The 14,050-nt window shown below is 45.9% G+C and overlaps 1 protein-coding gene across 2 annotated transcripts; it reads right to left on the reverse strand.

Moving 5' to 3' along the window:
- Nucleotides 1-1,087: 1,087 nt before the first annotated feature.
- Nucleotides 1,088-12,245, reverse strand: USP18 (ubiquitin specific peptidase 18). 2 transcript variants are annotated; one of them, XM_066319545.1, is made up of 11 exons: nt 12,210-12,245; nt 9,271-9,466; nt 8,520-8,616; nt 6,867-7,012; nt 5,266-5,345; nt 4,321-4,467; nt 3,806-3,901; nt 3,115-3,285; nt 2,239-2,370; nt 1,778-1,827; nt 1,088-1,413 (listed from the first exon to the last, which is right to left on the reverse strand). In XM_066319545.1, exons 2-11 carry the CDS (start codon nt 9,437-9,439, stop codon nt 1,335-1,337), a joined length of 1,167 nt encoding a protein of 388 aa, XP_066175642.1. In that variant the 5' UTR covers nt 9,440-9,466; nt 12,210-12,245; the 3' UTR covers nt 1,088-1,334. The 2 variants fall into 2 exon arrangements, with proteins under 2 accessions (XP_066175642.1, XP_066175643.1); XM_066319546.1 differs by lacking the exon at nt 12,210-12,245 and having other exon boundaries at nt 9,271-9,502.
- Between the last annotated feature and the right edge of the window lie 1,805 nt (nt 12,246-14,050).

The following is a 14,050-nucleotide window of genomic DNA, read 5'->3' on the forward strand; positions in this document are numbered from 1 at the left end:
CTTGGTTTTCTTGCTCACCCATTACAAGACGCTTTAGAAAGAGTGCAATGCATTCCCGAAGGTAAACAGGTTGAAAATTCCTCATCTTGATGGCAAATAATACACAGAATAAATAATACAAATACAGAGGTGAACAGAATAATGGACCTTGCTAACACAGCAAAATAAATACCTGCTCTACCATGAAAGAGTAATTTCACAGCTATGCCCTAAGGTTTCTCAGTTTACCTTCAGAAAATGGACATGATTTGTGAACTCCATCATCATTACCAAAATGAAATTAAGCTATACATAGATGGTAGTATATCTACATTAGTTTTATATAATTTATATCATCTTAATATAATTTCATAATTGCTCAGTCCCACAAAAAACAGCACCTTTGTAAAGATACAGTCATAGGGTGTATTATGCTGAAGGCACTTCCAGATCTCAAACTGCTGGGATCCTCAATCCAAGAAGATCACCAAGAGTTAAAACCAGGAGTGTTTTGAAAGCCACACAACCAAAAATTCCAAAAGTTCAAGCATATCAAGGCATCTCACTTCCCTTATCACCATGCATGGCTTGTGCTGTGCAAAATCACTCACCAGCTTCAGAATCTCTGCTGCTCTGAATATTTTCCTCTACAGCAAAGAAAAGGCATCTAAAAGCCTGAAAAGCCTGCTGAAATAATAAGCACCTGCACAAATTTATGCAAACCCATCTTGGAAATCAGAACTGCTCCAATAGCTCCTGATTTAAAACACCTCTTGACACATCTCTGCCCCAGCAACAATTCATTTTCAGGAAGGTTTTCAGGAGTGTGTGCCACTGATGTGTATGTCTTAAGGGTTCTGATCCTTCCTCCAGTTGTTTCTGGGGTGATCTTTGGGGTCTCCTGCCCAGCTTGCCAGCATCTAACATGGTGCTAAAAGGACAAAGTGAATCTCAAGCTCTTACTGGCTCTGGCTGGCTCCCACAGCTCTCCAGTCATAGCACACACCTCCCTGGAACATCACACAGGCTTTCAGGCCAAACACTTCCCCTGGACTGGGGAATCCAGGCACCAGCACTAAGGAAAATGGTAAAGCAGCAGAGACAAGGATAACTTCATCATCTTTTAAAGAGGAAATGAACATGTAGAGTCACATAAATAGAAAAAATACATGAAAGACAAGGTCTCTAGTTGCAACAGTTCCCAGATCCATTCTCTAGCTGAGCGTCTGCTGCACTTTTCTCATAAATAAATGTGAAGACCGAGGCTGCTGAGTGCAGAATGTCTTTCTTGTGAAACATTTGTACATGTCCATGGTGGCACAGAGGTGCTGAGCTCCATGGACAATGCACAGCTTTCAGAGACATTGTGTTACGCCTGAACAAGGCTCCTGAGGGTGCTTTTTCATGTAAAACAAGAGATAGGCTGTTTCTCTCCTGTGGAGGCAAAGACAAAGCAAAACACAAGGTATGTTTGAAGATCTAGGTTACAAGTAACATTCCAGAATTGCTCCTGCTCAGCATTCTGAGCTTTAGGTCAACTAAGCTGGTCCTCTCCAGTGTTCCCAAGATTCCCTGGCAGTGCTACAGTTTATAGGAGATATTATCTCCCTCCTGTAAGCTCATTTTCTTATGATGCATCAAAATAAAAGCATGGAATAATCCTGACTGGCACATATCCTGCATCCCCACTACCTCCCAGGCAATACTCAGCCCAAACCAATTTGTCTTCCCTCTCTTTGCTACCCTCATTCCAAAGCCCAGAGCAGCATTAGGAGAAATCAGGGATATGTTTGCATACCAGTAGAGGTTGGAATGTCCATAGGTGCATTTAACATCATCCCACGATACCTAGAGAAGAAAAATACACAAGAGGAGACTGGTCAAAACTCTTTTAAGAGATGGACACATTCGGATACCATCCCAGGAGTTCTCATAAGAGAGGTGTAAGTGGAACTAAACACCTTTCAATAAATTGGTTTATTGCTTTTACTCTTGGAGAAAAAAAACAGTTCTGAATGCATGCATTAAACAGATGTAGGGTAAACCGAGTGGGATACTCAGCAAGTGGCTGCTTCTGCAGGTCACAAAACACAACCTAGGCCTTGTTTGCTACAGAAGTGAGAGTCAGAGCATCCTGTAGCAGAGGTGGACAAAGCTCTGCAGCCTCAGTTTCCTTTCCTGCCTCTCTTTAGTCAGACTGGATGACACCTCGAGGAGTGTCCAGGAAGGTACAAAGGAAACATGGCATGCTCTGCTCACCTGGCAAACCTCAGAGTCATTGAAGCAATACCATTTACACTCTGTGAGGCTCCAAATGTAGGCACAGTAATGTCCACAGCTGGTTGATCCTGAATGAGCAACCACAGCAAAAAGCTCATACTGCCAGGTAGCCTGCAGAGAGACACAAAGAGCAGCTTTCAGGGCAGTAATTCTCATCTGCCATGGACTGGAGAGAAGCAGCAGCCAGGGCAGCAAGGATGGGCATTTTGTAAGGAAAAAAAGGTCAGATTTGCCTTGAGTATCCTGGGGTTTTTTTGCTCTTATCCTCAGAGTTCTGCCTGTCAGCTGTGGGCTGGCAGCCTCCCTGGAGACCAGAGGATTGTGTAAAAGACAGCAGGACAGCAAAGGAGCAGCACGGAGGTTCACTACAGCCAACGCTGCAGCGGCGACTACTGTGGTCACTCCTCTCCTTGTTATTTCCCAGAAACAGAAACACATCCACAGTGGGGCAGATCCATCTCAGCTACCTGGCAAAGCTGTTGTGGCCAGCAATGCCAAACTCTCTGGCCAACAAGACCAACAAATACTGCATGGGGAGTACCAGGAATAGAGGTCCCCTGTCCTGAACAGGTGAGATCTGCAAAGCCTGGCTTTTGTCCTTAAGGCAAGGAGGACAGTTATGGTGCCTTTGGTGATTTAATCTGAGCACAGAATGTTGCATAATGACTGAACCAGTTAAAACTATGGTATGTGAGACAACAACAGGCACAGCTAAAGTCTGAGACACGAACTTTTGCCAAAGTGCCAAAGACTGGCACTTTGAACTGAGACAAGTATTGGTGTGATCTCTTAAATATTTAATGAGAATGGAGCTGAGAGAAGAAAATCTGCCCTTTTTGAACAGGAGCATCTCACCTTTTCACTGTCATTTGCTAGGCACTGGTCTTCTGTCAAGACTTCCCTGAGGTCAAGTTCTTGTGGGAATGGCAGGGAGTGGCTGAGCTTGTGCGTGCGAAAGGATCGCTCAAAGCAGAAGCGCTTCAGGTGCAAGGTCAGAGTCTGTGGTGGATGGACGAGCTTCATGCTCTGTAAAGCAATCAAAAATGCAATTGAAAACCGGGGAACAAACCCTGGGCAAGCAGGGTGGAAGCAGCCTTTGCCACCCAGTGTGTGTAGAATGGAGAGGAGCCAGTTCTCCAGTATTTGCCAATTCCACGGGACAGCAGATGCCAAAGCTTTGTAGCCCACCTGCACACAAGGCACATCCATATGACAGAGCTGTGAGGGCCAAGCTGCTCAGCCTTAGTGCCATCAGCACCCAGCCTTGGGTGTCTCAAGGGCTGCTTCGCTTCTCATGTGCTTTCCTAACCCTAGGCTGGCAGGACTAGGAAGGTGAGGAGAGGAAAATCAACTGCCTTGTGACAAAGGACCTCCTTCCTAACAGCAGGAAAGATGTCTGTGGTTTACATCTCACTGACACTGCTGTGCTGGCAAATCTGAGTTGTGCCTCTCCTCTTAGACTGATATGGTTGAGTCCTTTCTCCACTCTCCCCAGTCCTCAAAGGAGTTCTGGGTATGAGACATGGGGAGATAATTCTCCAGTTACCTGCAGGAAAGTTGTTTTCCTCCCACACTGTTGACAGAAACACATGTTTTGTCCAGTCAGCTCCTCTGGATGGAAGAAGTACTGCAGAGAGTCCTCCTAAGAAGACAGAGATTTCTTTCAGCTGAATTCCTTCAAGCTGGATTTTTATTTCTACATTATTTCAGAAGGTCCAAGCAAACAGTAAAGTTACAGAAGGCATGTTTTATTCAAAGGACAAGAGTGAAAGGACCTAGCAGCCTGAAACAAAAGGTACCTCATTATTCCTAGCAGCTGCTGTGATTGAAATAATTGGGGAAAAAAAAGTATAAATATTCCACATAGAAGGTGTTGGTGTATGTATGTCTTTTATACCTTCTTCAAAGCCTTAGAGGTTTTCAAAGCAGCTCCTTTATGCTGAAACAGTAAAAAAGTGGTCAGAGAATCAATAAGGTCCAGTGGTCCACTGGCATTTGAAAAGTCCACTATGAACAGAGGGGAATCATCTCCTAAGGAAACAGTGCTGCTGCTAAACTTACCAGAGTCTTCAGCCTGTGAGAACTGGCATCCAAAACTGGGAGTGGAAGGGTTAACATGGTGCTGTTGCTCTTTATTTCAAAAGAGCATTTCTGACAGGCCAGATGCTCCTGTATGCAGATCGTGTACAAATCACTCAGCTCTGCAACCTGGAGGGGTGAAAAAAAAGGCCAAAACAAGGTTTATGAAGAAGACAGCTGAGCTGTTTCCCTGTGGGTGGGAAAGCCCATGTGGTCACACATTTCAAGCACATTTCACTCATTATTGCTTTAAGGTTGGAACCAAGGTGTGACAATGACTTATGTGGACAGGGTGCTTCTCACAATTTAAAGGAGAACAACTTCTTCCTATCATTCCATAACAAAGGGGAAAGACACAGCCTATAAGACCAGAGAGTAAAATATCTGCTTTGATGCAGAATTGTTCTGTTTTGCTTGAAACTGCAACAGAAGCCTGTCTTCTATATTAATAAAACTGTGACAGTCAGTCAGGAAAGAGTCACTTTTCTCTTCCCAGTCCCATGGGAGGAACTGTTATATACATCAAATACTGTCAGTGACTAATTATAATGAAATGCACGTGGCTGACTTCAAAGAATAGAAAAGCTGTGTCAAGATACACCAGTAAGTGCTTACAGAAATTCGGGGGAAAAATAAATTAAATATAAATAAATACAATGCTGCAAAAAGACCAATCTTTTCGTTATTAATCAGCTCTCCCATTAGAATGGAGACTGGCATGCCCTGAAAGCAAGATGAGCAAACTTAACTGTGATTCAAAATGTCAAAGCTTATGAAATAAAGATTCTCTGTCCCATTTTAAAGATCCAATGAAAGAGAAGATAATCTTAAAAATTTAACTTAGGAAAATTGCAAGCGAATGGGATCCTTCAAGGAGCAGAGGAAACCACACATTATAAGAGGCAAAGGTTCAGTCACCATACTTACCAGTTCTGGATTTTTCATCTGCTTCTTTAACAAGTTCCAGAGAGTCAGAAAGAGCTGAGCAGCATCATGCTGCACAAACACTGCACAAACAGAAAACACAACCTTAGTCAGTATCATGAACAGCACCCAGCCCATATTTCCCACAAATGGCAAAGGGAGATTTATTGTCCCCCTTAGATCCAGTCTCTTGTGCCTTGTTCCTCCCTGCAGAGACAGCTTACACTGGGCACAAGCTGCAATTTCTCTGTGTGACCTGAGGGAGCCAGTGGGAAGAGACAGGAGTGTTTGTATCACCCAGTGCAAAAATCGTGTCCTTGTCACCAGATGCAGGGACAAGAGGATACTCAGTACCTACCACCAGAGGAGGGCTCAGGTGGCTCACTGAGTTGAGGGCTGCATTTCACAGCATCAGAGGATGGCTTGTGTTGAAAGGAGCCTTAAACATGGGCAAAGACACCTTCCACTAGACCAGCAAACACCTTCTAATCTGGCCTTGAACACTTACTTGCAGGGACTCAGCATCCACAGCTTCTCTGGGCATCCTGCATCAGTGTCTCACCACACCCACAGCTAAAAACTTCCCCATATTTAATCCAAACCAGCTCTGTTTCAAGCCACAACCCCTTGTCCTATCACTTCTGTGTCACGTGTCCTACCATGCCCTTTGTGAACAGCCCCCTTTGAATCCTCCTTAGAAACAATCCAGGGAAGATTCTGTTCCTTTTTCATCTTTTTTACTCCACAGACCTGCTTCCCCCATCCCCTCATGCCCCACAAAGGCTAAAATGCTCCTGAGTGCTGAGATTAAAACAACAGGAGGGCATATCCATATATCTCACACACCAGGTAGTACAAAAACCTCTTGATCCCTATCTCTTTTTAACTGGGAGAGAGATGGCTGACTGCAAAGCCACCCAGAGTCAGGAGAAAAATAATGCAACAGGGAGAGATACTGAGTTCATCTTGTGTTCCTCTTTCATTAAGGTCAGGGCACCTCCCCTATTCTGTTTGGGCTTTTATATGACAAAGGTAAGGGCATTTGGTTATACCCTGTGTATTTGTGCACATATACTCTTGGCATCCCATTGTCACTGGTCACTCATGCATTAAAGACCTCTCTCTTTTAGAACTCTGACAGGTTGGGAGATTTAGCCTGCAAATTCTTCTCTCTGCCCTTATAAGAAGGAGCAGGAGGGGGATCTTTGAGAACTCACTCACTTTTCCACACTATCTCTTTCTTCTAATAATTATCATGATGCCAGTACAGCAAGACAAATCAAACAATGAACTGTCCTCTCTGCCCTGCACAGCCCTTTCCTCCTGGCCAGTATCCACAGCTGAACCTTCCAGCAGTCTGACAGTCTTCCCACCTTCTGGATATCAGCAAATATATCCAGCTGGGTTTGGTTGGTTGTTTTTTTCCTCTCTTCACAATTAAGACACAGCATTGCACTCAGCTGGGAGGCAGCTACAAAGAGCATTGTGTCATTGGGTACCTAACTCCTGGCATTTCTGAATTCCTGAAGGAGATGTTGGAGTCTGCACTGCTTGTAAGTGCTGGATAATGCAGACAGAGGCAGGCACGAGGCAGGGCTGCTTACATTTCACTCTGTGCTCTGAAAGACAGCAAGCCAGGTCTGTGGGACCAACAGCTTTGCACTTGCCACACTGCATCTTCTCCAACAGCAGGAGCATTTGGTACGGGACATTGCTCCTCCTCTGCCCAGGAGATGGTGGCACTGTGATCCTGAAAGGGGAAGAAGCAACACCAGTGGTGATTAAGAGGTACAATGGAGAAATATCAGACATCACACCAGAAGAGCACAGGGCAGTAGCAGAGACAGCAGCTCAAATGGGTAACATTTTCAGCAAAAGAAGGAAAAAAGGAAAGCAGTCACCTGCACTAGCTCATCCCACAGTGCAGGCTGACAGTTCTAAAGTAAAAGGCCAAAATTTTAAGTTGGCTTGTTCCTGAATAAGAGACAAGCCAAGAAGGACTTCAAGTGCTTTCTAGCCTCTAGAAAAAACATTTGTTACAGCCAATTTCAGACCTTTATTGCCTCCCACCCATTGATGTCCTCACTGTCAAAATGACCTCAAAATTTCACAGGCATGTATATCATAATGCCTGCATTTCAACTCTATGCCAACAAAACCTCTTAATTCTCCCTAAATTTACTGTAGCTCACAAGATTTTCTTTCTTCAAATAAGCATGGTAACCCTAGAGTCTACATTATTTAGCTTTGCCCATTTATGACACTTATCATTTGTGCATGTCTGTAATTTGTTCTCTTTCTCCTCTGCTCAGTAGTGAGCACATAAGAAAGGACTGAATAGGAATGATCCACTTAGATGATTAAATCTGCAGTGAAGTGAGTAAACTGGAAACAAATCAAACCAGTCCTTAATGTGGTCAGTAGGGAGACAGAAGCCCAAATCTCCTTCAAAACGCAGGGACAACAGTCAAGCAAAACAAAGAAATGCTAGGTATTCATGACCTGCAGCAACACTTCTCTGTCAGGGGCTAGCCAGGGCCCAGAGGCCAGGGATTTGGGCATGTTTATGTTGACATGCTTCAAGTGACAAAATTAATAGTTGATATGGCTACAGGTGACACACCCTTTACTATAATGGCCTGTGAGTAAACCTGGAATACAATTATATCCTGTTAGAGAAAACAGGGATACATAAAGACTTAAAGACTCAGTTCAGGACATGAAGCAGAGATGATTAACAAGCCTGAGCACTGCAAATTCTCCCTTTGCAAGGCCTCTCAGTGTCTGACAGACACAACAAGGCAGAGACCTTGTTGCCTCAAGTTTGCCTGCTTTTCATTGTTTGCATTTTGTTCTCAAGCAGCTTCAAGAAAACTATGTGTGTTTTTAGAATTTATCTATTTTGTTCACATATTTCTCCTCTGGGAGGAGAAAGCTGATTGATGGTGATGTTCACCAACGAGGTCGAAGAGGTGGCTACCTGTGTAGCCAATCTTTGGCCTGTTTGTCAAAGTGTGTATGTAGTCAGAGAAATAAAGTAGAGAGCTTTCCCTGCTGACCTTTCTGCTGCCTGCTTCATTCTTCTGTGTCCCTAACAGTGACAAGACCTTGCTGAGGGACCAAAAGCATCCCAATAGCACCTCGGGGATCCAAGCCTTCAAAATGTACATCCCACATAAAAAAAAAAAAAGTGGAGACAACAGTGCAACAATGGAAATCTGGAAATCTGTCTGTCAGGCAGCTCCAACAGGTGGTACCTTCGGAGTATCCTTGTGAAGCGTATGTTCATGAAGAACACTTGGAGCAGAGAGTTCAGGCAGCAGCTCTGGCCAAGGTTGTACAGTCCAATAGCTTCTGCAGGGGACAAAAAGGGGAAGTGAGGCCTGGGGATAGGTACAAGAAAAAAAAAAAGTAAGAATTATCTGGAATGGGGAAACTCTTCTTGTGCACATTCAGGCATTCAGTGCATAAGCCCAGCATCTTGGTCAGACCTGAAAAGGTGTTAAATCTATTCTTCTGTCACTGAAGCAGATAGCATTTGGGCTTGTTTGGCAGCTGACAGAAAAAAATCCAAGTAAACCTGGCTAATGACGCTCAGATTTCTCTCAGTTCCTCTATTTTCGGTCCTCTCATAACACACCTAAACATAAAATAGAACAACAGGAGGCAAAGACTGCCTGTATGAGGAGAATAACCAGGGCCTAGTCCAGCAACCAGCTAGGTTTAGCAAATCCAGCAATGTGTCTGGAAAGAGACAGAGCCAGCAACTAGGAGTTTTTGGCTGCAATGGCCAATTTGAGGACTTCAATAGGGAGAAAGTTCTGAGATCTTCATGTATTCCATTCTTAAAACCTCAAAATGGTTACTTGGCAAGGCAAAATGAGAATCTGTATATTCCTCAGTGAAGAGGTAAGGAATAGGAGAAAATTGAGCCTAGGGACAGAAAACAGAACAGCAGGTATGAGAAATAGAAAATATGACAGTGAAGAATAAGCAAAACTTTATTACCATTTTTTAAGTCTGCCACACCAAAGACTGATGTCAGCTTCTGGTTTTTTGCCTTCATCTCTTGGGTTTCCTCTTTATTATTTTGTACTTCAATTTCTGCCTCCATGGTCTCGCTTAGTGCTACCTCTGGTTTCTTGCTTCTTTCTTGACGTCCACTTCTTTGTCCCATCAACAATATTGCTCAAGGACAGAAGGACTGCAGAGACATTTTCATTATGAAAAAGATGAAATAAAAAAAATCCCTGAATGGTTTGGGCTGGAAAAGAACCCTAAAGATCATCTAGTTTCATCCACAGGCAGGGATGTGACCCACTAGATCAGGTTGCTCAGAGCCCCATCCAGCCTGGCCTGGAATATCAATAAAATCAGTAAGATTACTGCAACAACATGTGGGATATTTGAATTAACATGGATGTTGAGGTGTGCAGGCTATTGCTAAGGGAACAGAAACAGTCTGACGATAATTGCTCATCCGGTCTTCCTCTTGTGGCTAAATAAATAAATGAGCTTTCAGCTCCACAGAAATGGCTCCACCTAGCCAAGGAAATCCACATATCCCTGTTCGGAAAGATTAGGTAAATAAGATGATTAAAATTGCCCAAAAGCAAATGCTGCCAAACTCCTCTGTTTAGAAAAAGCAATCTTTTATCAAGAAAAGTAGCCCAAGTATTGAAAAGGTCAAGTTTCACCTTCTCTTCTGACCAGATAAGCACAATTGGTTTCTGTACTGGGCTCCCTGCGTTGGTTCTAAGTGCCTGAGTCACTGCAGTACTGTGGCACCTTGGACTGTAATTTTGAAAGCCATTTAAGCGCCAACATATCAGTTTCTTTTTCTGTTCCTTCAAGTGATCACAGGCAGAGTAACTGTTCATGCAATAGAGCCATTATAATGCCTTGATTTTTACGGGAGTATTCAACAGACTACTGCTCTGACAGTCTCCTGTGACTCAGCTACTAAAGCAAAATAAAAATACACCAAATATTCTGATAAAAGTTCAAATGCACCTACGCAAAAATGAAACTTTCTAAAAGCCCACTGCCAACATCGAGAAAGAATCAGGAAAAAAGCAGATATTCATGGGGAAGGTGATGTGAAGACCCAAAAAAAAAAAAAAAAAAAAAAAAAAGCTCAGAAATTATTATTCTACAAATATTAAACAGTGCATAAAATCAGCCTAAGGCCAAGCATTAAAAGAATGAAGAAAAGCTACTAAGAAAGGGAAATAAGCAAAACTCTGGTCCCGCCTTTCATAAAAAATATCAAAGTTACTGAAGATTCAGGCAGAGAAGACAGAAACGGATTTTTCTTCCTGATTATTACCTTTAAGCTTAACTATCCTGATTTCCAACTGTACTTTTGATTGCTCACTTTTGAACTCTAAGTGTCGCACACCAAGATTCACCAAATATTGTTGAATTTGCTGAGAAGGTGTTTTTTTTTGGAAAAAATAAACTCAGAAAGACAGATTCAAGAACATTACTTTTTATACCTGAACCCGGTGATAAGGACAGCTACAAAGGAAAAGATAAATTTCATCTGATTTCTCCCTTGCCCAAAACAGAGCCTGAACACAGCCTGCCTGTTTGCCTGGAGATGATTTAACGACACATGCAGGTTTCTGAAAGCTGAGCTGAAGTGGGAGCCCATCTCAGGCTGGTGGGTTTAGCTGGTGTGGAATCAGCCAGAAGGTAAGGGATGCTCACAGGCAGTGGGGATGTCGAAAGAGACAGAAAGGAGAGGGGCAGGCAGCACAGAGGTAGCTAAACAACAGCTAGGGATATAGTGGGGAAAAAGCAAACCTGCAAGACACTGGTTTTGTCAGGAAAGGGAGGACTAAAGAGTGGGATTAAAGAGCAAGCAAAGGGCTGAATGGCTTTGGGTGACTTGAGGAAAAGGTAGAAAGATCTTAGGGCTATTAGGGCAGGAGGATTTGTATCTCTGGTTCCATGAAATTCTCTCCCAGTCACCACTATCAGGAATCCTGTTGTTGGAGCAGAAACACAAACAGAACTTCACAACTCTTGGAACCAGCTCGTTTCGACTATCAGAAATACAGCCTTCCTAAGACTTGCAGTTGACCTCCTTTTCCCTCCACAAGGATAGAAAACAACCGGTGAGTGAGCCAAGGAACCGAGCAGCAGGCTCTCCTCCTGCCCCCCATTTCTCCTCTCTCTCTCTGGAGGAGCAGTGTTGCTTCTCAGGTTCCTTTGCATGGCGTAGGACTCGGTACCTGAGTGCATGTGGCTGGCACCAGCACTGGGCAGAGAGCAGTGACACCCTCCTTATACTCTCTATCCCATAATCATCTATGCTCACATTCCTTTCCCTCAGCCAGCCCAGCAGCCTCCCTTTAACCCTGGCCTGCTCCACTGTCCATCTGTCCTCCCAAAACACCGGCTTCTCATGACAAACCTCGAACTGCTCGAACTGTCCCTTCACTCCCCGTGCCCGAGAAGGGCTCCCACCCCTGGCACATGTTGTGGTCCCTTCCCTGTCAGCTCCTTTTCATGGGAACCTTGGGGTGCAGATGATGCTAGGGCAGGTGGGGACGCCAGGTTGGATGGAGCTCTAAGCAATGTATTCTAGTGCAAGGGATCTGATCTGTTCTAGTGCTGAGGGATCCCTGCCCTCAGCACGGGGGCTGGAACTAGATGATCTTCAAGCTCCTTCCAACCCAAACTATCCTGTGTTTCTGTGGTTCCCCTGAGGTGCTCCTCGAAGGGGTCCAGCAGAGACTCAGTGTGACGACCCACCCTTGAGGGGAAAGAAGCACCTAAGAGCGCATCACTTCCACACTTCTCTGGGATGCGACTGAAAGGAGACTTTCCCCGTTAGCTGCCGAACTACTCTCCGTTATTATTTCCCTATTTCCTTCCCTCCTGACACCCTGCGCCTCCGGCATCCAATCTGACAAACCAGCATAAACCCGGCTTCTTACCAATTCCCGCGGGGCCAGCAGCGCTCCGAGCCGGACCCCACGCTCACGGCGCGTTACCGAGAGGCGGCAGCGGGGGATGGCGCCGCTCGCCCGCCCGCACCGGAGCGCCGAGCTCATCCGAGGGACAGCCAGGAGGGAGCGGGATCGGCACAGCGGGCGGAGCAGCGAGGGGCGGCCGCGCCGCGTCAGGCAGCGGCAGCGGCGGCAGCGCCCGCCCCGCCCAGCAGTTTTCATTTCCCGCTCGGCCGGCGGCCGGCACAGAAAGTGAAACTCGGAGCCGCCCTGCGCCGCCTCTCGGCACCGAGGGGGGCTGGGAGAAATTGGCCGAGGGATTTTCGCTGCCGGCGCTTTGTGCTTTAATGCGGATCGCTTCGCGCGTGCCTTCTGCGGGAAGCATTACGAGGCTAAGCTGTCCGCACACAGCTCGTGTGGCAGAAGAGGTGGGGGCAGCAGGCGCTCCCGGCCCTCTGCCAGGTGCCTCTGTGCATCCCCAGCCGGCTCCGCTGCGCCAGGGGAAGGACACAGCGCACGGGAGGCTTTCGGAGGGGCTGCGTGCAGCCCATCGGAGCTGGCCTTGTGGAGAGGGCCCAGCTGCGAGCCCTCTGGGGCAGGTAATGGGGATCCTGCTCACGCCGCCTGGCTCTGTCGGAGGCAGCGCAGCTCTTCACTTCTCAGCGCTGCGAGGTTTTCAGTCAAGGCAGCAGGGACAGTGAAAACTGGCCTGAATTGTCACGGGGGGATGTGGATATCTGTAGAGACTTCAGAGCAGAAGGGCACAAATGACTCGGTGTCTTTGGCTGTGGCAGAGGCTCTCAGCAATAGTTTAAATTTAGTGATGTTCCCTTCCTATAACTGGCTTGTGTGGCAACTGCCCGCTAGAAGGGAGGAAGGGAGAGAGAAAAACCATTAAGCCATAAATTGCCTAAAGAGAATGAAACTACCTGAGCAAAGTCCAAAAGGGCGCTGGAGGTTAAATAGGAACTAAATCTGCCAGGTGGAGAAGCACCCGATGATTGTTCAAGCCATGAGCACCAACAGTCCAGTCTCTTACAGCACCTGGGCAGTTCCAGCCATGGTCGGGTGTTTGAATGTTTGAGAAGTGTGCACTGCTGGAGCAATTAGGTTTCCTTGGTTTAGGAATATGGTTTTCTTGGTTTAGGAACACACTTTCTGCTGTACACCTCTGAACAGAAGGTGTTCAAACCTTCAAAATAGAGTGGATCAAACCCCATTGGTTTATCGCCATTAAGTATTCTGGAAAAAATCCAGTCTGGGTTGCTCCCATTCTGTATTCAACTAAAATCCAATCCGGGTTTTCCACCATTCCAAACTCCAGAAAAATCCAGTGTGGGTTTTTCCTCATTCCGTACCCTTGGGCGAAATCCGGTCAGGGTTTTACCCCCAAAGGGCTGACTCCATTCCAGATTCCTGCTGGAATCTGGTCCGGGGTTTCCCTCCAACTGACTCCATTCTGAACCCCAGTGAAATCCGGTCCGGGCTTTTGCTGCTACCGACTCCATTCTGGAGTTTGGGAAAAATGCGGCCCAGGGGTTTTGCTGCAGCCGACTCCATTCTGGACTCCAGGAGAAATCTGCTGCGTGCCACATCCCAGCCCTGTCAGGGCGTCCTGCGGTGACTGTGACGCCTCTGTGTCCCCAATCGTCTGTCCTGTGTGTGCTGTAGGTTGTGTTCTGTACCTTTAAGAGCGGTTCTGAGGGTGAGCAGGGAAGAAGACGCGCGCAGTTTGTTTTGGAAAGTGTTCACTCCTCCGCATTCCTTTTTCCTCTTTCCTCGGGACTCTGTGGTCGTCTGATACACAGACAGCAGCCAGGGAGAGGGTT

This window comes from Sylvia atricapilla, chromosome 5 (assembly GCF_009819655.1).
Source record: "Sylvia atricapilla isolate bSylAtr1 chromosome 5, bSylAtr1.pri, whole genome shotgun sequence".
NCBI classification, from domain to species: Eukaryota; Metazoa; Chordata; class Aves; order Passeriformes; family Sylviidae; genus Sylvia; species Sylvia atricapilla.

Bases quoted from the DNA above. Each gene is read 5' to 3' on its own strand.
- USP18 (XM_066319545.1), bottom strand. From the start codon at position 9,439: ATGGGACAAAGAAGTGGACGTCAAGAAAGAAGCAAGAAACCAGAGGTA. The intron at 4,468-5,265 runs GTAAGTATGGTG...TCACCCCTCCAG, and splicing joins AGATGAAAAATCCAGAACTG to GTTGCAGAGCTGAGTGATTT. The intron at 3,902-4,320 runs GTAAGTTTAGCA...CTGTCTTCTTAG, and splicing joins CTCACAGGCTGAAGACTCTG to GAGGACTCTCTGCAGTACTT.